Source organism: Cydia splendana, chromosome 26, assembly GCF_910591565.1.
Source record: "Cydia splendana chromosome 26, ilCydSple1.2, whole genome shotgun sequence".
In the NCBI taxonomy this organism is placed as follows: Eukaryota; Metazoa; Arthropoda; class Insecta; order Lepidoptera; family Tortricidae; genus Cydia; species Cydia splendana.
In genome coordinates this window covers 2,595,151-2,618,785 of record NC_085985.1, presented here as the reverse complement: position 1 = coordinate 2,618,785, position 23,635 = coordinate 2,595,151, and the positions used below count along the sequence as shown (strand labels likewise).

Below are 23,635 nucleotides of genomic sequence, written 5' to 3'. Positions count from 1 at the left end.
GATTGGGCGTAAAATTGTCCCGTCTGGACTGGCCTTTATGATGGACTTTTTTAGGCTGTCCATGCCCACAAACAGAAGAGTATTAAATGTACCCCAAACACTTAAGATAAGATAAGACTCACTTGAGCCCAGCAACTATCTCCATAGCGCCGTTGAAGTTGCCAATATTCCAACAGGTAAGCGCCACTCGTAGGACGCACGCCAGCGCCGCCTTCCGATCCTCAGCTGCTTGTGACAGCACCAGCTCTGTCACCCACGCTGACACCTGTAGACAAGATAGAAGTTAAGTTTTACAAACAATAAGATAGGGGAGAGGTGGGCTAACATAGCCACCAAGTGGATGCCGGTAAAGAACCGTGGGCGGGGTAGGCCCAGGATGAGATGGCGAGACGATTGACACCTTCAATTTAATTAGGCCGTTTATGCGATGTTTAAAAAGCTTTTTTTTAAACGCTAGACGTTCGCAGCATAACAGTCCGACACATACATTTATAATATTAATCTATGTTGTAAAAATTATTGCTTTAGGCTAGGGTCAAAAACGAGTACGTTTGTATAGAGAAATGACCACTCCTGATAAGTAATTGTACAAAATAATTGTTTTCCCAATTTACAATTACATCTATTTCAAGTCACCCACTACAACACACGGACTAAAAACGGCTGGGCACGTAATTCCTTGTCATTCTAGAATTTAAATAAAATGATGATGATGGGCAGACATCGTAAATGGGCAGACATCGGAGTGGTGTTAACGGAATTGGTATAAACAATTTCAACTCTAATGATTAATTAGCGTTAATTACGTTAATATTAAAAATAATATACCATTTCAGTTGTAATTATCTATACCAATTCCGTTAACACCACTCCGTTGCACCAAAAATGCTATAAAATTTACGATGTCTGATGATGAGTGACAATTCTAATGAACCAGTAATCCTAGACTATTCGTCACCCAAGTTTCATTTTTATTCATATTTCAATGTCACCAGTATATTAAGTTATTAAAATTTACAGACACTTGCTCGTAATGTGGAACTTATTAAACTGCTTTTAGGCTCTTAATCCTAAATATAAAACCAGCGTGCTGTTTTCATTATAATTATCGCACTTGTGCGGTAATGTTATAATTGGCTGATCTAATTGGCTGTTTCATGAATTTGAACTATATACAGAGTGGAACATTTCTAGAGACTGAGCTGAAAGGATAATGTTATCTAAGTGATCTACAATCGAGTTATTATAATCGTAAAGCTGGTATAAAAAGTAAAACAAAATCATTAAATTAAAATATTTTTATATCAGTCACAACCCTACAAAGTTTTAAAGTTTTTTAGTACATTTTAAATTGACACCTTTCATGTCATTCAATAGGATCTACTTGCTAGGGTTGAAACATAGATGTTTGCAGTAATGTTTAACAAACTATATCTCAAAAACAGTTAGAAATATTAACGTGATTAATAAGTGAATAAAAACTTTTTACAAAAAAAGCAAACCGACTTCAAAAAGGATGAAATAAAATATTATCCTTTTTAAAGTCTATGCGTTACCAACTGATATGTTTGAAGTCGGTGAAAAGCCAAATTTTGAAGCATACCATGATTTTGGTGCGATTCGATAAGGATTGTACATTGGATTGCCTTACACGACGACAATGAACGTACTTTCTGTTGGTACAGTCGACGTTAAAAATATGTTTACACTTTTCGCCTTATTACAAAGGAGTAAGGTCCAAAAGTGTAAACATATCTTTGACGTCGATTGTATCTAAGAACACACCTCAGAACACACGATCAAACCTTCTTGGCGCAGTCTGTACCATGTTTGTCGGCACATTTATTAGTGGAAATCCAATGCATTTTTTTCCGTCGTATTTTTTAAAGAGCATTTCTTACTAATGCTCGAACAGTCTATAGCAGCACATCAACCCTTGATCCAGGAACCCCTCGATCCTGAACCAGCAACCCTTCAACCGCCATTCCCCGACCCCTTAATCCCTGACCCCTTAACTCCTAACCCTAACCCCCGATCAGTGGCCTTACCAGCTTACCACGAGTTTGACATTGGTATATTTGCATGTGTGTAACTTGCTTCCTATGCATCTCGCTCGTACTAACCTTAGTGTGAGCGAGATGCATAAAAAGTTACATTTAGATGCATAAGACGTTAGCGAATATGTCAATGTCAAACTCGTGGTAAGGCTACAGTTGCAGTACATCAAATTGGTGGTTTTCGGAAGCAAATGCTCGAGTTACTTTAGAAAACCCCGAAATCACTTAACACGTGCCTTTAAAAATTGAGGAGTTCCCTCAATTCCTCATGGATTCCATCATCAGACCAGAACCAAAAATAATTCGGAAACACATTGGAGGTAACTTCTTCCAAACTAAAAAAGAATTACTCAAATCGGATCACAGGTGCCGGAGTAATCGCTGAACATACTTACATTTAAAATAATCATCATCATTAGGTCTACTTCATCAAATTGGTGGTTTTCGGGAGAAAATGCTCGAGTTGCTTAAGAAAACGCCCAAAACACCATGCATGTGCCTTTAAAAATTGAGAAGTTCCCTCAATTCCTCATGGATCCCATCATCAGAACAGAACCAAATTAAAATGGGACCAACTCAGAGGTAGCTCCTTTCAAACAAAAAAAAGAATTACTCAAATCGGACTACGGATGTCGGAGTAATCGGTGAACGTATATAGAAAAAAAAAAAAAAATAGTCACAACCGAATACAGAACCTCCTCCTTCTATGAAATTGAAGTCGGTTAAAAATAAAGTACGTAACCTAAACAACTCCCCGTTTGCGAAAAAGTCCTTCGTTCTGTTCGTCCCGATATAAAAGGATGGGAAAATTGGTTTTCACCTCAGCAGCTCGAACAAGGGTACTTTGCTTCTTAAAAACAGTGAGCAAAGTGCGATTTTGCTCACTGAGTCATTTTGTCTCACTCAGTAAGCAAAATCGCATTTTGTTCACTGAGTGTGTCTTAGTCAGTGAGCAAAATGCGATTTTGCACACTGAGTGAGACAAAATGACATTCAAGTGACCTTTATAGTCAAATGTCATTTCAACATGCGGGGTCTAATACAAGTTCGATATACTTGGGTTCTATTATCTCTGTCCCTCTAGGTATGTTCTCACTGCTTGGGGTGAAAAATTTTGTGTACTACACGAGATCAAAGTTATTTACATCTCGTGCGCTTTTGAATCCCTTACTACGCCCAAGATTCTAAATAAGATTCACTCGCTACGCTCGTGAATCTATTATAGAATCTTTCGCTTGCACGGGACTCAAAATAAGCACTCGAAGAAATATCAAACTTTGATCTCTTGTTGTACAAATAACTATTTTAAACGGCTTAATGTTATTGTTTACTTATAATGGCGTTTCCAGCAGTAGCAGAAGCACTCACTGCATAAAGGTAACCTTTTGTTTAATAGATTAGGGCCGGAACCGTAAAAAATCTCTAAAAATTCATACTATACATAAATAGATAAATAAATAAATATTATAAGACATTTTTACACAAATTGACTAAGCCCCACGGTAAGCTCAAGAAAGCTCGTGTTGTGGGTACTCAGACAACGATATAATTATATAATATATAAATACTTAAATACATAGAAAACAACCATGACTCAGGAACAAATATCTGTATCATCATACAAATAAATGCCCTTACCAGGATTCGAACCCGGGACCATCGGCTTTACAGGCAGGGTCACTACCCACTAGGCCAGACCGGTCGTCTCTACATTAACACATTCATTGCCACTAAGTGCTGCGGGTTACGCTCGTAGCGCGTAACCACGGTTTCGCCGTATGTAGCGCGTAGTCGCTATGAACAGTGTACCCGGCAGTCGGGTTCTTGACCCTGAATGTGTTAAACAGTTATCGAAATTCAGCAAACACACCTTGTATAAGTAAAGAATGGCTTCCAATTTCGTCCAATATCAATATTCAGCATAAATTCATGAAACTATCTGTAAGGTCCCATATAAAGCGGCTTATCAAAATGACAGGATCCCTATTTTAACGTATGACAAAAACATCCCAAGTCACACTACCGTTGTCAACAAAATTCGACTTTATTCGTAAATCCATAAGGTTCGAAATCTTTTACTACGATTTCGCTACGAAAGATATTTTGCTTTGAGGTCAATTCCATACAATTTGCATTTTATTATGACCATCTCCGGATTACACGCTAGGACATTTCTGATAGGGTTAGGGTGAGTATGCAGTGGAGAGGAAAAGTTCGGACAGAGTGATTGATAAAATAATGGAATTGATATTGGTAGTATGGAAAATGAGGGTAACAAGCAACGTATTTAAGGTCTGATTAGAACTTAAAGATACGTCAAAAATTTGCTAATGTTAACGCTCCATCCACGCGGTGCCGCGGCCGGCGGCAGCCGCTAGAGATGGGCGAAATGTGTCAGTAGAGGGAAAAGATTGATATTTATATCTTTTTACCACTGGGATATGTATCACTCTTTTATATCTTTATATCCATGTGTATCAGTTGTCCCGCTCGTAACTGTATCGACACTTACTGACTTTGCGTCATCTTATGAATGAGAGAGAGACAGAATTGTTATTATAACGTGGCGACATTTTCATTTTAATTTTGTATCATGATGGATATAGATTGGTACATTCACAAGGAAGCTTGATTTGGTTCGTATTGTCATGCGCAAGAATATATTTGCCTAATTGCTTTTTGTTTAAATTTTATTAAATGCAATGCAATTTAACTCATTAACCGAATTAATAACTGATCATTGCAATTTGCATTGCATCCTGCGCGAGCGAGAAATACTATACTATCTACTTCCCGTTCCCGCGGAATAGCGAATGACGCGTCCGACCGAATCCGCCTGAACGACCGCTGTCGCTCGTTCGTGTTACTTCGGTCGACGCGCGACCGAGTCATCGCTTTCGCTTTAGTAAATCGTTGCCGAGGGAGTGAGCGGTACGGATATACTGATACATTCGGATTCGTAAAGACAAGAAGAGTGATTCATGAAACGAGAAAAATATATATCTTTTTTATCTATCACTCCTGAGTTACCCATCTCTAGCAGCCGCCATTCTCCGATCCGTTACGACGCCGACACCACGTATCGCTCGGTCGCGCGTCCATACATTTTCTCATTTCCAAAAACCATGTATTTTAATCGCTCTGTACATTAAAAGTTGTAAAAGTCCAAATTGTGTCGACCACGTCATTTCACAAGAACCTGCGCCAACAGCTAAAGATACGTTCATTCTTTTAAAATTATGGCTTCAGTCTAGTGGGACCATTTCGCCAGTATCGAGGTATTAGGAGCAAGGTAATACGACTAAAGTTGTACGGTTAGTACAAGACAGTGTACGGTGATTTTATTACCTCTTGTAAAACGATAGTTGGACTTTACAAGTAGCACGTGGACTACCGGCCGTTGACTCCACAATAGTTAAACACGTTTCAAGATTAATTCTCCATTCACTGCACACTACCACATTAGTTTACTGTATAATAAGCTATCGATATTAATGAGCAAAAAACAAAGGAATTAATCACGACGCGTGACTATCAAGATGGCGCTCGAACCGGAAGACCGCTAAAGAGACGATACGGATCGGATATGTTAGTGTCAAAAGTGACGTTTCTTCAACCAATAACGTCACTTTGACAGAATCACACACTGACAGAATACGCCTGTTGTATTGGTGTGACTTTGTTTGATGTTTTACAGTTAGTATTTTTTCCTCGCGATGAAAATGGTGGTGAGAAAATACTTTCACCAACTTGATTGAAAAACTGATAAGAAATTTGCATTTTATTCACATCCGAGGCAAAGTAATCTGATGCCAATTTTGAGTTGTTTCCTTACGTTGGCTAGTAGAATTTACTTTTAAATGATGATTTTGAATGATACATATTTAATAACGTTTATTTAAATTTGATTTGGTTTGATTTTGTTTGATATTTTACGGCCAGTATTATCCGCACATTGATGTGGTCATGATGCGGTGAAAAAATTTGTGTTTCACTCGGTGGCAAAATTTGTTTAATTTTCGTGCCTTGAAACCCTCGCCACGCTCATGATTTCACTTTTCTAATTTTGGAATCTTTTGCTTGCCCGTGAATATTAGTACGAGCGGTTAAACAACAACTTTGCCACCTTGTGAAACAAAGAACTATGGATGCTTAGCGGTATTTTCTGATTGGAATAACAGGTTATTATTTTGATCTGAAATAAATTCTCAGCTACCGTCTCGGTTAAGTAGTAGGCTATATATAATTCAACAAAAGGCGAGTGTAGGTAAACACGGCTTCCAAGGGGTAAAGGAGGCCCTTGAGAAGGGCAGAGCGAGTGTAATAAAATTATAGAGGCCCTTACTATGATCACAGAGAAATGTAGTAAGAATAGACTGCTCACTCATACATCACTTTTAGTACCAAAACGACTATTATTTTCGCAATCGACATCTAGCATCGAGTAGCGGAATTATCAGTACCGCTACTTGATACTAGAATTCTCTAGTGTCGCGACTCACGAAAATTTTATTGAACAACAATTTACAACTAATATTAAAAGCAGAAGGAGTTGAAAATAGAGTTCCAGTTAATCCGGTAATAATATTAGCTGAAAATTGTTGAGCATTAGACTTTTTGGTCGGTGCAACATCTATTGTCAAGTAGCAGTGCTGTTAATTCCGCTACTCGATGCTAGATGTCGACTTTTTTTCTCTATGCTATGATGTAGTTTGAAAGTAGATACGGAGACCCAAAATTGAAAATATTTTGACACATTTTGTTGTATAACAATCACAGCTAAGCTACGTTTTTTTTTTTTTATGTAAGTGCTTCGAAATATCGGGAGCATTAAAACAATACAAAAGGAAATCAAGTTCCATATCCCGGTTGCTATATATGTAAGTCTAGTGAATCCATAGAGTAATATAAGTAAAGAAAGAGTGGTAACTCCATACATCAGTTTTCTTACCAAAACGCGCGTTATTTCGTAGTCGACATCTAACGTCAAGTAGTGGAACTATCGGTACCGTTACTTGACACCAGATGGCACAAGTGCACACACTGACGAAAAATATACTGCTAAAACAATTTACAACTAATATAAGAAGCAGAAGGGGTTGAAAATAGACTTCCAGTTAATCCGGTTATAATATTAGCTGAAAATTGTTGAGCATTAGAGTTTTTTTTTTTTTTTTTTCATCAATCAATTAATCATTTATTCACTTCAATCAATTAGCACTTACAGATAAACCTTACGTGCTAATTGGCATTACATTACTTAATATCTAACATGCATTAACTGCAATAAATACAATAAAATAAAATTGGACTAAAACAAAACTAAAATTATATGTACAATGCCGAATGATTATGGAATTTTTGTTCGCCGCGACGTCCATTGTCGACTGGAGTAGTGATATATTCCGATACTTGACGCTAGATGTCGACTACAAATAACGCGCGTTTTGGTAAGAAAACTGATGTATGGAGACTATGGAGTTACCACTCCGTCTTTACTCTATGGTGAAACTAACCGTGGGCCCGATTCGGATTTTGAAATAGACATCTATTAGACATCTTTTAGACATCACCAAGATACGATAACGATATGTTTAAGATCTAATCTGTCAAATTTGACATTTGCGCGATTCTGGAGATACTGTTGAACGATTTCCCCAGGATATGACTTAGAGATCCAATTCACATCTAATATATATCTTACTCTATCTAACGTAAAAGTGACATTGGTTGCCCGAATTGCGCTGCAAAATAGAACTAGTTGATATCTAAACTATAACGTATCTAGAATGGATCTAGTACGTGTCGTCTCTTGTGAATATTTGAAGTTCGAATCAGAATCAGAATCAGAAATCGTTTATTGCCTGTTAGTGTTTACATCTTTCAGTTCCCGCAGGATTGTGTCAGCTAACTTGTGTCTAAAAAGATCTGTGTAAGCTGAAGGTGTCATGTCACATGTGATGAGTTGAAGATGTCAGTATTTTGTGTTTCATATGTTACACTTTTATGTTTTATTTTATTCTAAGAGGACGAGGAGCCGCCGCCCCGGGAGGCCAACGTCTCATGTCTTTATTAGTAGTATACTCTATTTCACCGATTCTTTTGTTTTTTAGTAGTGGGTTAAATTCTCCGTGCGCCAGGTAAGCGTCCCCAGGCCCTAATTTCACCACGGTGACAGGTGCGACAAATTGTAAAATCACTGTTGCTGACGTCACAGGCATCCATGGGCTACGGTTACCACTTACCGTCGGGCGGGCCGTATTCCTGTTTGCCACCATCATTGTATTATTTAAAAAAACTTTATTATATCAGAAAAAAACAGATATTTCTTTTGCGAAGTTTCTGACAATAGTCAAGATTTAGAAGAATTGTAGGTAATTCTTGACAGGTAATGAGTTATATGTCGGAATTTCGTGACAATTGTAATGTTTCTTGTGACAATTGTCATAAACTTAGCAAGAGAAATATCTGTTTTTTTTTCGATATAATAAAGTTTTTTTTTAATAAAACAATGATGGTGGCAAACAGGAATACGGCCCGCCCGATGGTAAGTGGTAACCGTAGCCCATGGATGCCTGTGACGTCAGCAACAGTGATGTTTTACAATTGTCGCACCTGTCACCGTGGTGAAATTGGAGCCAGGTGTGTTCAGGTCTACTATTCCCAGCGATGCGAATACGGCATTATTATTACGCTGCACAAACTTCTTCAATGATAAATAACTTGTAGTAGGCGCAATCATAAGCCTCTGGCCATGTTAAGTATTCAGAGTAAAAAGTTAAAATTTCTCAACGAGAATTCAAAATTTTGTATCAGATTTCTGAACGCATAGTCGAGCCCCCGCGCGCGCGCCGCTTCTGTCGCCCTCATTGACGTTTTTCATCAGCCGCGGCCATTACGTCCTATTAAAATAAAAAAGTGTTTTTATTAAAATAAAGGACGAAATATGTAAAGAAGAAAATAAAATAGTATACCTAAATGATCTATGTTGCGGAATAGAAGAAAAAATAAGAAGATTGGAGAAGATTCAAGAGCATACGCGTTCAAATTCAAATGCGGCGTCCTTCCATTGGTATAGGCCCGTTAGACGCGTTACATACCGATCGATGGGATCATGATCATGAACCTATTCTATGTCTGCAATTCCGCATCATCTAGATCCCTATCTCCGCCAACGGCGTCGAGAAGTAGATGTCGCTCGGTATCCAGATGTAAGCCTCGCTCTCCAATAGTGGCAGCATTCGGTTAATTATTTAATACACATAATATTCCGAAAAGGAATATTAATTATAATCAGGTAAAAAATATGATTTGTTTATGTTATTTCTATCTGGTGTTAGTGCTGTGCGTTGGAGTGTTATAACTAGCCAACTGGTTGCTAACCTGTACTTGGTTATGCTGTGCATATGCTTCTGGAGCGCTATTCTCTGTTTCTAACTGCATAAAATGGCTGTGCTAATCATTTTGGAGTGTTAATCTAGACATCTCTGTTTGATATTCGCACTTGGCAACCTTGGCGTACTACACTAGGTGCGTTCACTGCCAGTAGCCAGGGGATATTGTCACATATTCCTTGCCAACAGCACTGAGACATTGCTCATGTCCTACCTGATAATAGGGTGCATTATAAGCCACCTACAAGTCTTGCTAGATAAACTTACCTACTGGGTTTTGTGGCGTGTTCGACTAGACACCGCTCTTAACCAAATGAGTTAATCATGTGGTATGCCGTACTACTAGGCCGTCTCTTGATATATACTCATCTTCAAGTAGGTGAAATTAAGTAGGTACTTATTCTAATGTCAGCAAGCAAAGAATTAAGCGAGCAAACCTTGACATTGTCGGAGGGAGGCACCAGAATTTTGGATATTATAGAAAAAATCCTTATAGGATAGTGTTGTTCTTTGATTACAGATAAATAATTAAGAACATTATAAAAGAAGTATGACCCGGACAAGATTACGAAATACTACTCTGCGCTGTAAGAAATTATTGGTCCTCCGAAAATGAAGACTTAAGCTGCAGCTGGCGAGATTTTGCCAGTGGGGAACGAGGCTAAGTATTGAAATGATACAAAATAAAGTTTCCTGTTCTCTAACTGTGATGATTTAGCTCTAAAAAATTGTGTACCGTACCAGCTATAAGAAGGAATTGTCACTTTTAAGTGATTCTGTTCATATCTTGAAATTAAATACTGAATCATAATAAATGGCATAAGAGGTTTATTAAATCTTTTAAACATGCTGTTGACAAGTTATGTTTTAGGGAAATCTAGCAGAAAAACTTTAAACTCCGGCAGCCCAGCCCGTAAGCCTGGCACTTTAAACTTCAAAGGCCCAACCACCAATCATATTTTCTAACGTATGATTTGCTGTTGTATTTGTTTCATACAAAAAAGTATTTATTAAACAACAATATACAAAAACCCCTGGTCAAAAGCAAGGAAGAGGAAGCGGAGCAAGACCTTCCTCTCTGCAGTCACAATGTGGTCGCACACAGCGACATCACAACAGCCTGTGTTCGTTTAGAACAAATTCTTAAAAGCTGTGGTTTACTTTTTTCACATACAAGGATTTTGTCCGGGCTATCTCATACAAAGTTCCTTTTTTATCTGTGCCAACACCTACAAGTATTCCGAAATATGATCACTTCTGTGAAATTGATAGTCGAATACTAGAAAAATATCTGACTGTGGTATATACTGTGTGTACAAATATATGCCTATGATGACCTTATAAAATAATGTTCACTTTATAGGTACAGCAAGGCAAGATCCATATATTAACATAAGCACATTTAGGTAGTGCAACTGAGCGGTTTTAGCTCCAAGATGTTTTTACTGATTTCTTGAATGTAGAAAACATATCTGTTTCATGTGGAAAGATGAGATTTCAGTTTTTAGTCCTAACATACCTAGACTATTAAACTAGATATCTCTCTAGCTAGATATATGTGCAAGACCTTTTATGAAGTGTTTAAGATCACATACACACACTGTTTAGATGATAGATATATCTATTGTTGATACTCAACAAATGTTATACTATGTAGGTACTTATACAGGATACACTTAATTATAGTCTTGGTACCATTACCTATGTGGAGTTATAATCAAATGGAACTAGCTCCATAGTACCTCAGAAAGCTGGCTACTATATAGATTTATTTCTTTAAGTACCTACTAAGGAAAAAATTCAAAGTTAATCAAAAGATAAAGCCCTTTATAAATTGGTACAATGTAATACAATTGGTTGTTTGTATAGTTATATTATAAGTTTGGCTAATGAATATGGCTATGTGTATGTTTACACAAACGCTTCAAGGGTTAAGAGCTGAAAAGACAAAAATACATACTTATACTAAATTAAATATATTTTAAGGAAACCTAGTGTGACATTTTTTGGTGGCTTATTAAAATAAAGATTTATAAATATACTTTCTGCAGATATTTACTTACTTACAGTAATAGTTTATTGACACGCTGGGGCGGCCGATTAGAAATGAGTTAGCTGTGGATTATGGAAGGAGTCAAAAAGAATATATATTTTACATTATATTTGTTCAGCTTATGGTGGTCTTTTATGTTTAAAGACTTTCTTTCCGGTTTACCAGATTGTGAGATGCTTCTGAGAGAAGACAACACAGCTATCGCAATTATTTATAAACCGAATAGGTGAAATTAAATCCTGTATTTTTTATGTCTAGGAACATTTTGCAGTGGTGTGAAAAAAGACATTACAATATTCTACTTAAATGATATATTTGTGCTATAAATGTTATAAGCTGATTAAGTGATAACTTGGGATTTTAGAGTTTTAATACAAATTAAATTTGAAATGTCTTGCAACATTTTGGAACTTCATATACCTACCGAGTTATTGGTAGCCGTGCAGATGAAATATGTGAACGCTACACATATATCCTGGTGAAGTAACCCAGAAGATGCTTTCACATTTTCATGAATATACAAATTATTTTATCTATGCTTTCCTTTAATTTGAAATGAAATCTAAGGTATTAAAGTTATAGGAAAACCAGAAGGCACGGTCACTGAAACTACTCAGTTTTACAAAATAATTATGAGTATATGTTACATATAATTGTAAAGATTAGAGCCCCAGCTCTCAATTAAATAAACTTATTCTATTAACCGGTTTCAAGTTTCAACAGCGTCTTATCCTGGTTACCCCAGTGTTATCCGGGGAGTGCCATCAGCCATCTCTGAACGAGCAGGGAAGAGGAGGAGGAGACAGGAGGAACTTCTGATTGGTGAGGCCAACAGTATGGTGTAATCCCTTGCGCCCAACACCGTCAAGCAGCATGATACCTAAACACTTGAAATACTGGTGTATGTTTTGTGAAAATAATTACATTAATTATTTTATGGTATCTGTTCCAGAAGTGCTTGCCGTTTTAATAGCATTATTTGTGCTAGGTATAGAAGTGTAATTTTCTGTAAATCTGTTCTTGGGTTTTTATTGGGGAATAGGCTCTTCTCAAATGATACAATTGAACATTTTAGGAAGAACGTTTTTTAGATTACACCCACCTCAACATTAAAGTGTGAGCTGATACCTTAATCAGTCTTAAATTACTTATAAACAATGTCACCAACTAATGAAAATCTTTCATTAGGTACAGACAGAAAAAGTAAAAAATTACTTTATTTCTTTTATTAGCCATTGTGATTGTACACAACGTGCAAACCCTGTAAGTAATTGATAAAATATGAAACTTTATTCTGATTTTTGATAAAGACCTTTATGGCTTTATAAATTACAGTAACCTTTGCTACCTTCAAAATTATTTTTTCAGGATAAAACTAAATTGAAATTGAGTAAGGTTGCTTAAGCCAAACATTGGTTAGCTATATATAAATGAATGATAATATTCGTGATTGTTAAATTGTTAGTGGTTATATTTTATTGCCTTCAAAAAACCTCATGCAAAATTGCATGTTAACTCCTAATTTCTATACCTAATACATCTCAAGCAATAAAACTCTATGTCTATTTCAGAGAAAAAATCTCTTCCCTAACGATTTGTAGATGGACTAAGTCCTGATCTTAAAAAATAGTGGTGTTGATATTTTTTAATCTCACCACTCAATTAACCCATTATGCGTTGGGACACCAACTCCTGCTTAGGCTGACAAGCAGAAAAATCGTTTAGGAGTTAATATTGATGGAAGAAAACATGACATTTCTAATAATTTTGCTCAATTTCATAATCATAGTTCCATCTAATTCTAATAATTATATAAAGATATATCCTTACTATCTAGTTAATGAGAAAATAAGTGTTACCTACTAAAGGTTGTAAGCAGCAACACACTGTCAAGAGTTGCTTATAGTTGTTGAATTCGTTAAAAATTGCATCTCATGCTAACATTTGATTTCTTTGATAGTCCTATAATAATTGAGTTTTAAGTGGTACTTGGTGGTACTAATGAAATACCTATTAATAAGAAACAAATTAATTTTGTTTCAATCATCATATGACAGGCAGTTTGATGAAATAATGATCTCTATAATCACTAGATCTCTAAATAATGTTGTTAACTAAATATACATATATATTGAAAATAGTTGATGATAACTAAAAAGGTACCTACTTTAAAAATGAAATCATTAATCATTGTTAATCATTGATTTCATTATTGTAATACAAAGCCAAAACAAACTTTGAATACTTATCTCTAAACATCTACAAGTTATTTATCATTGAAGAAGTTTGTGCAGCGTAATAATAATTGGAAATTAAACGAACTTACCTGTAAGTGAAGTTCTATTTCAATTATATTAGCTGCACAAACTTCGAAATGATAATCCCTTCCCGCCCAGTACCCGCGTTGTCCTGAGACAACCAGGGATTTTAATAGTGAAAAATCCCTGTCAAAGTTTAAGATAATATTGGCTTTGCTGAGTTGCGGGCCAAGCTGTCATATCAGTTGGCATATTCACTGCCAGCGCGAGCAACGAGCGAAGCTGATAATATGCGTTTTCCGCTTTGTAGCGAAAAGCTCCTAAGACTAGAGAACCTGCCTAGGTAGCGGGTCACTGGCAGTGAAAGTATTATGTCTTGGCTTGTTACTCTAAACTAAATGAGGGCGACAGAAGCGGCGCGCGCGCGGGGGCTCGACTATGCGTTCAGAAATCTGATACAAAATTTTGAATTCTCGTTGAGAAATTTTAACTTTTTACTCTGAATACTTAACATGGCCAGAGGCTTATGATTGCGCCTACTACAAGTTATTTATCATTTCGAAGTTTGTGCAGCTAATATAATTGAAATAGAACTTCACTTACAGGTAAGTTCGTTTAATTTCCAAGTATGAATCATTCAAAATTGTTATTAGGGCGAGCGAAGCGAGCCCTATCACTAATCGACGAACTATGCATTCTTGTGGTACACTTTACGGAAAAACTACTGCACTGTTAGGTTTGAAATTTAACATAGTAATTTAAATTCATGCCTAGATGTGTTATCAAACATAAAAATATCATTTTATAAACCTAAAAAAATAAAATAAATTAATAACACTTTGTATTACTACTAGCGACATCTGTTGGCAAAATGATGAATTAACATTCGTGCTAATGTTAATTATTTCTTTCTCTAACAGATGGCGTTAGTAATAAATAAATAAATAAATATTGGACATTCTTATACAAATTGACTACTTAAGAAGGCTTGTGTTGTGGGTATTCAGACAATACGATACCTATGTGGTGTTTTTAAGTTCAATAATGTCGATGGCGCTTACGCCATTAACAACGATGAATACCAAAGTGGGTACAATTTTGGATTCAACCCACCTCGCTTCACTTGGTTTGATTCCCATTTTAGCACTTAAGTTTTTGTGAATACCTACTAGAACAATCAATCTTGCTGTATATTTACTGCGGAGGTCAATTTACTCGTATGTTTTGTGACGCTGACGATGTGATGATCAGTCATGTTGTGTTAGCAAACTTAAATCGGGTATTTTCAGTTCGAGATACAGTTTTGGCGCCATTCATTTATTACGTAAGACGATTTTGGGTTGGAGGGGGGGTCGAACATATCTTATTTTTTCTTACAAGGGGTGGGAGGGGGTTTTCATAGTTCTTAAGTAAGATCACAAAGATGCGATATTTTTTTTAATTTCTATGAAATTATGACGTTTGAAATAATACTTCCACACTCTATGCTATCAAACACGGTGCAGAGTTAGCTTAAACGAGCTCAAGTACCTTTGTACAGGTCCAAATAAACATTCATAAAAATATATTTTTGAAAATAAATTATATTGGTGGCTGGACGGGGTCAGCCTATTCTTATTATTTCTTACATAGGGAAGGGAGGGGGTCAAAAGCTGGCAAAAATTGTCTTACGTAATTAATGAATGGCGCCTTTAGTGTTACTATTGCTTGGAACTGCTAAAATTATAAATAAAGATAAGCATAATTAATACAAACTTCAGTGACTTAGGGCCGATACAGACGGAATACAACCCGACTGCAACTTGTATGGGAACTGCACGCCAATCGAAACGTCGGCGTGCAGTTCAGCAAAATGACCCAGTACCCTGGCAGTACCTAGTGGAACTCAGGTTTGGTGTAACAAAGGCACATTATGGTTTGGTCATCCGACTCATCTTGATGAGCACTTAGGAGAGTAGTACCCAAGATAGAGCCGATGCCGAACCCTGGCAGTACCTAGTGGAGCTCGGGTTTGATGCAACATACATAGACACACGCTGTTTTGGATATCCGACTCGTCATGATGATCACTGGGTAGATCAGTACTTTCAGTACCCAAGATAGCTGATGCTGAACCCTGACAGTGCCTAATGGAGCTCGGGTTTTATACAACATAGGCACACGCTGTTTTGGTCATGCAACTCGTCTTGATGAGAACTTAGGAAAGTGTACCCAATATAGAGCTGATGCTGAACCCTGGCTGAACCTAGTGGAACTCGATCAGGTTTGATGCAACATAGACACACGCTATTTTGGAAATCCGACTCGTCATGATGAGCACTTGGGAGAACAGTACCCAAGATAGAACTCATGCTGAACCCTGGCAGTACCTAGTGGAACTCAGGTTTGTTGCAACATAGGCACACGCTGTTTTGGCCATCCGACTCGTCTTGATGAGCACTTAGGAGATTAGTACCCAAGATAGAGCTGATGCTAAACCCTGGCTGTACCTAGTGGAACTCAGATTTGGTGCAACATAGGCACACGCTGTTTTGGTCATCTGACACGTCTTAATGAGAACTTGGAAGAGCAGTACCCAAGATAGAGCTGATGCTGGACCCTGGCTGTACCTAGTGGAACTGTGTGTGTTAGTTTATGTGCGGAGCAGCGTGATTACCGCCAGTAGGTGTCCAGACGGGATAGTTTTTCGATCAATTGTGTGGAGTGGACGCAAAAATAAATTTAAGAACATTGGCTCGCTGACCCAACATTATGTAGGAAAGCCAGTTGGGTTCCTTACAAAAAGTACTGGGCAACCGTGTAGGATGTAAAGCCCCCTCCAGACTATGCGCGTGAATCGCGGGCGAAGCCGCGAACGCGAGTGTGGAGTCTAGTTCGCTGATATGCGAAATCGACTCCAGACTCGCGTTCGCAGCTTCGCGCCGCGATTCGCGCACGAGTGTGGAGCGGGCTTAATGCACTTATGAAATTGTATATTACGTGTGGATGATATTGGCAATTTGATTTTGTCGTCTGGACACGTTTTTAAAGGACAAAGTAAAAGCTGTAACAGACAGGCGTACCTACCGGACAGCAACCGGTTCGGTACGTTAAGGTAGAAAACCTCCGCGAGCCCTTACAAAGCTCTGCTTTTTGCTAGTTATAATATTAAGTTGACTGACACTTCGACCTCTAGACCGGCGTGGGCGGTTGTTTGGTTTATATGCGCAAAGACATATGTAACTTCGTATAAGACGAATAAAGTCTAAGGAAAAACCGTGCCTCGGAATTCAAGTAAAAGTCATTCTCGAATAGATGCCGCACACACCTTTAGCCTATCCTCGGCTAGATGGCGTGACGACACCGTTTCATATTTAACAATTTTAACACATAGATATCAGTGAATGAACATGGATTAAAATGATATAAAAATAATAAAATCATTTATCCATATAAGTATATACATTTTTTGATAACTTTATACGTTTTCATTTTGAGTTTTAGTCGTGTGTCGATAGATGGCAGTAAATTTACAGTGACTACAAAATTTACAATGACAGGACCCCTCTATACTATCTATTCTTTTTGATATGCGGGTGGTAGGCAAATATTATCGTAATTATGAAAATATTTTGACATACATAGGTAATTTTGTGACATTGTATTTAGTATGTTTATTATGCTCTGACATTCTCTGACATTTTATTTTACTGTATTTGACTTTTAATGTGTTTAATTTGTTTAATGTGTTATTTGTTTTGTTGGTGTTTAATTTTTATTATGATTATTTGATTGTTTTATATTTTTTACTCAATTCTTAATTATTTTAATGTATTATTTGTATGTCTTTCCCATTACGGAACAATGGTGTTCCGGACCTTTGGGAGGCGTGCGCGGAGCCGAAGCCAACACGTAGAAGCCCTTTTGACACTTTAATGAAATGTAAGGGGTACACCGAGCGGAGGCTGCCCTTGCCCGTGTCATGGGACGCACGCAGAGGCAGCACCCGCCAGGGTGTAAGGGCTATTGAGAATTGATGGAATCTAAAATGAACTAGGTTATTGGGTGAAAGCGATGGACTAAGTACTGAGCTATGGGGTAAAAAACCGGACGCCTGCCTAATAAAACGGTATGCAATTATATTTACGGTGACTCGCCCTCACAAGATGGGCCCCCACAAAAAGCGACATCTAGGATGGCTCAAGGGCAACACCGGTGTGAGCGGCTCAGGGGTGTCGAGAGGTGTGCGCCGCTTTCTACCCAGTGGCTGTTAACAGCCACTGTGCCAACTCGCGTCTTATGCATGTCGGACCCTGACACCAGAAAGACGTATTGCAGCGTTATAGTTCATTATTTTAGACGCCTGTATAAAATCGATTAGCAATGTTGAGCTACGTATTATTTGGTTGTAACAAAATAAATAAAGTTGTGTAGAGAGTAACTCCGTCTATTGGCGCATTGTTGAAATAAAGTTGCGTAGAGAGTAACGCCATCTATTGGCGTGTTGTTGAACTGAGATGACAGGTAGAAGGCTTTGGAACGTCGAGAGGTTTCTCTCGAGTGAGCGTAGGCACGAGTTGGCGTTTTTGTCGGTATGTTGGTAGACTGGTCGAGCAGGTTTGCCAACTTGACTGAGGCGGGAGCAGAGAGGCTCCGCCGCTGGTAGTTCTTCTTGATCGGACCGCGCTGGAGATCGGACGTACTCGTTAGCCAACCTCGTGCCTAACTCGCTACGTTCCTGAAGGTTTATACCTGAAGGAGTATTCTGATAGCTTATAGAATCCCGCGTTCTTTAACCATTTAGCTAAGTGTTTTATTTCAAGTGTTATTTTGATTTCTTATGTTTCATTAGAAGCTTACTTTTGTGAAATAAAGAAATGATGTGTTATGTGTTGTTTTAACTTGTTTTGAAAAGATTTGTCCCTCTGAGTTTGTTGCCGGTCCCATATAGGGCTAAATCTTCTCAGGTCAGATATGTAGGGTTGAAGCCGGCGTAGTTTGACTTGAATAAAGATTTAAATGGTTTATTTTTACTTTCATATTGCTCCCTTGAGTTAAAAATAGCAATTAGTTCTTTTAAACATTTAGTACTGAAGTATAGTAGGCATTAGTATGGTTAACGAGTCCTAATGTTTATTTCATGCACTGGTAGCAATGGTAGCATACTGGTTTAGCTGTGAAGTAATACATTATCGTACTACCCCCACGCGCCCACCGCCTTTGAGACCATCCGTATTCGACATGCATATTTCACTTCCACCCCTGGAGCTTATAGCTCTAACGACTCCACTCTGGCCGGCCGGCTAAGGCAAGCCAGGGGCAGAGAATCCTGTCCCACCCACCCTCCTTGCGGGTAACAGAACTCCCCAGGAGCACTCGGGTACGTGAGGTCGCTAATCCCCAACAGCTCGCCACAAGCTGCCCTGCGTTGACTGATTGCACTGGTAAAACCAGCGGGCAGCGGGCGATGGGTTCGTCACACGTCAATGTATTATTATTATTGTTTACATTCTGACGATCTTTTTGTGAATTCATGTTATTTGGAAACATTGTGACATTGTTAAATACCATGTAATTTCCAATAAGAAATAAATTAATCTGATCTAATCTAATCCAAAGCGTAGGTCTTTTATTGATCTTTAACCTTTTAACCGCCTAGGGCCACTTGCACTATCCCACTAACCCAGGGTTAACCGGTCAAACCTGGAGTTGCCATGGTTACCAGTACAATTTGAACTTTTTAGTATTTGTTGTTATAGCGGCGGTTCGTAAGGAAACCGGACTAATCCTAATAAGGCCTGGTTTTCCCTCTGGGTTGAAAGGTCAGATGGCAGTCGCTTTCGTAAAAACTAGTGCCTACGTCAATTCTTGGGATTAGTTATCGAGTGGACCCCAGGTTCACATAAGCGGAGGCAAAATGCCGGGATAACGCGAGGAAGAAGAGAGCGGCAACAGAAATACATTATCAGTGAAAATTTCAACTGTGTAGCTATCACGGTTCATGAGATACAGCCTGGTGACAGACAGACGGACAGACGGACAGCAGTGGAGACTTAGTAATAATTAGGGTCCCCTTTTTACCCTTTGGATACGGAACCCTAAAAACAGTTGGAGCACAATTACCCAATGTGGAGCAAAGTAAACACATTTTCCGGTACAAATGATGTCACAATTAAATGAAATTGACATCAACTTGTGACTTCAGAAGTCTTGGTGAAGTGTAAGAATTAACTAAATTACCTGCCGTGGCCTAATTAAATGGAGATCGGATGACGATAGGGTTGGGATAAATCTATCGATAGAATAGACTATCGATACAACAACATAGCAAGAATTTCGTTAACTAGTCGTAGTAGTCGTACGCCTGTACGGTCGGGTCAGCGACATCTAGCGTGAGATTGGGTAAACTTTTTTGTATGCAGTTACTATACGGGCGCGAACAATATTAATATTATACTGATCTACTTCAAACTCGCTTTTGGCTTCGTACAATTTTATAAAAAACCAACATCCTATCATTAAATCTATTACAGACCAAAAACAATTAAACACGATGTAAGCCCAAAAATATTAATCTAAATAACTAGTGACTCTGTGAGCCGTAGACCTCGCGAGTATAACTTCATACTTAACGCCTAAACTTGTACGCTTCAGCCATTTTGGAATAAATCCAAAAACTGAATCGACAAAAAAAATATGTTTAATCATCAAATCTGGACACAAAATTTCACGAGAATTGGTTCAGAATTGCGACCTGCACACGAGAACATCCGGAATTACGAAAGTATTTCTGCCCAAGCTGAAATGGAGGTCTTCGCTAACGCTCGGTCAATCAAACTAACATCCAACTAATACACACAAATGACTGTTCACATAATAAAGGTGCCCATCACGAATATAACGATCGTCGTGAACATAAACACTGTAAATATTGTCAATGACATGGAAAAACCGGTCAAGTGCGAGTCGGACTCGCACATTATTCACTCAATACATTACCCAATTTTTAACAATGTGTTAAATGTGGAACGTGAATGAAATGTCTTTAAGGGTCGGATCAAAAACTAAGTAATTAAGTCCGACTCACGCTTGACTGCACATTTCTAATAGGTTTTCCTGTCATCTATAGGTAAAGAACTGTTTTGTCTATTTTATTTAACATTTTAGACCCTGTCGTTTTGAAGATAAAGCGCGGAATGGTCGGACAGACAGACAGACAGACAGACGCACGAGTGATCCTATAAGGGTTCCGTTATTTCCTTTAAGGTACGGAACCCTAAAAAGTCTTCACATTGATGACAACATAAACATATCGTCATCAAGCACTTCAGTAGTAAAACAGGGCCCTCATTTTTACGCCGCACTAAAAACATCGTAAAATTACGGCAATATATCGACTTTTCTCATCCTTATGCGAAATCTCCTGTCGACGACTTTATACAAATAGCACAGCCTGTTCACTAGCGCGATATTCTTTTATTTCACAATTTGTTTACCTCTAGCGGCCAATCGTACAGTCAAGTGTAAAAATATAGCCCCTGCTACACGGTCGCCGACAAGCCATCTAACCGTCTGACCTTGGTCTGTCCTTGGTCAGTTTTGGTCAAATTTTGTTGGAAACAACTGTCTACACGGTCCGGGACGGACCAAGGTCACGCGGTCTGAAGGCTTGTCGGCGACCGTGTAGAAAAGGCCTAGGGGTGCCAACATTTTAATCAAAAATATGCTCTTAAGTATGTCGGTGAATTAAGAACATATATTTTTGAGTTACTTGTATGCACCCATGTTTAATACTTACATATAAAACAAATGTTTTTTTTTATTTACATTTTTATAATAAGAAATAAACGAGAAACGAATGAGATGAGCGATGATGATACCACTAGCATTCAAGATTAGACCCACATATATATGAACACAATGCACACTAATAAGTGGGCGAAAAAAAGCTTGTAAAAACTAATACTTTTGCAATACTTTTGTGCCAAAAAAACTTTACATGAATTGTCATTGTCTCACAACCTGCGTTTAAATAAAATAAATAAATAGTAGGGGACATCTTACACAGATCAACCTAGCCCCAAACTAAGCAAAGCTTGTACTATGGGTGCTAGGCGACGATATACATACTTATATAGTAATCATAAACGCACTACAAACCCCAATTAGCTAATAAACATTTGTCCTTCTCTGTCATTTTGACTTATGTATTTGTAAGAAAGAGATAAACCTTATATAAATAATTCAGATCCGTAAAGTTTTATGAATAAGGGGGTTAGAAAACACCCATGACTCAGTAACAAATATTTGTGTTCATCACACAAATAAATGCCCACACACCACACACAGACACAACACACAGACAAAAGTGGTTGGTTTGTGCTCTCTGTGCCAATCGTCACGTGTGCCGCCGCGTGCCCATTGTGCCTAACGATAAACGCCCATAGACTAGGAATCCTCTAGACGGGTTTAGAGCAATTATTTCGTGAAACCGATGCTGCCAAAAATACAGGATGCGAGGTGAGCGAGTCCCGTGCCGTGATTGGTCCGTTGAAAGACACGGACGTCACACAAAGACACTTTCGACTCGAAAATGGAGTAAAACTACCGTATGCGTGGCAGAGGGAGTAGCGTTACTATGCTCAGTCTGGAGGATGTCTTGTCTGTGTAAACGCCTAACGAGAGACGAGGCGAGAATTGGAATCGAGAAGAGAATTTATGAGATTTACAGGCCAAAACAAAACGTGCCACTTAAAAAAAATTACACTACATCGGTGGTAAACAAGCATACGGCCTGCCTGATGGTAAGCAGTCTCCGTAGCCTATGGACGCCTGCAACTCCAGAGGTGTATGCGGGTTGCCGACCCTGACTGCCCGATTCGAACTTTAAGATACGTCAATTAATAGATCTAGAAACGATATGGATTAGACGTCTTAGTGTCAAAAGTGACGTGTTTGTTTGAAGAAACGTCACATTTGACACACATATAATCCATATCGTTTCTAGATCTATAAATGGATGTATCTTAAAGTTTGAATCGGGCAGTTCGGTTGTGCCGTGCCCTAGATGACATTCACGTACCCATACCTCTCTTACCTTATTAGATATTAGAATAATATTGGAATCAAATCAGTTAGCTGTCATTCGAGCGTTCATTTCGCTCTGACTTGTCCGCACAAGTATTAGTGCGAGCGAGACGCCCGCGCAATGACAGCTAACAGATATAATTTCAATATGATTCATCGGTTTGATGTCAGTAGCACGTTCGAATTGGCCTGTGAGCAGCAAACAGTAAGGCCCGGTACAGACAGACTGCAACCCGACTGCAACTTGTATGGAAACTACACGGCGACGTTGCAGTTGGCGTGCAGTCGGCGTGCAGTTCCATACAAATTGCAGTCGGGTTGCAGTCTGTCTGTATCGGTCCTAACTAGTAGCAACTCGTATTATGACGTAGAAGCTGTGTGCTACGAATGGTCAAAACCGCATAGCGTAGCAAAGTCGTAGAAGCTACGCGCCGCTGCGTGCTACGAATGGTCAAAACCGCATAGCGTAGCAAAGTCGTAGAAGCTACGCGCCGCTGCGTGCTACGAATGGTCAAAACCGCATAGCGTAGCAAAGTCGTAGAAGCTACGCGCCCCTGCGTGCTACGAATGGTCAAAACCGCATAGCGTAGCATAGTCGTAGCAGCTACGCGCCGCTGCGTGCTACGAATGGTCAAAACCGCGTAGCGTAGCAAAGTCGTAGAAGCTACGCGCCGCTGCGTGCTACGAATGGTCAAAACCGCGTAGCGTAGCAGAGTCGTAGAAGCTACGCGCCGCTGCGTGCTACGAATGGTCAAAACCGCATAGCGTAGCAGAGTCGTAGAAGCTACGCGCCGCTGCGTGCTACGA

The 23,635-nt window shown here is 38.6% G+C and overlaps 1 protein-coding gene and 1 long non-coding RNA gene across 2 annotated transcripts in view; one reads left to right on the top strand and one right to left on the bottom strand.

Moving 5' to 3' along the window:
* Positions 1-5,543, top strand: part of LOC134803469 (uncharacterized) — a 39,002-nt gene extending 33,459 nt beyond the window's left edge. Inside the window, exon 3 of the long non-coding RNA XR_010145980.1 lies at positions 5,473-5,543. This is a non-coding gene — a long non-coding RNA (uncharacterized LOC134803469). The remainder of the gene's footprint in view (positions 1-5,472) is intronic.
* Positions 1-23,635, bottom strand: part of LOC134803418 (1-phosphatidylinositol 4,5-bisphosphate phosphodiesterase epsilon-1-like) — a 310,234-nt gene that overhangs the window by 107,451 nt on the left and 179,148 nt on the right. The window contains exon 6 of the mRNA XM_063776238.1: positions 123-265. Coding sequence (XP_063632308.1) covers positions 123-265 — 143 coding nt within the window. The remainder of the gene's footprint in view (positions 1-122; positions 266-23,635) is intronic.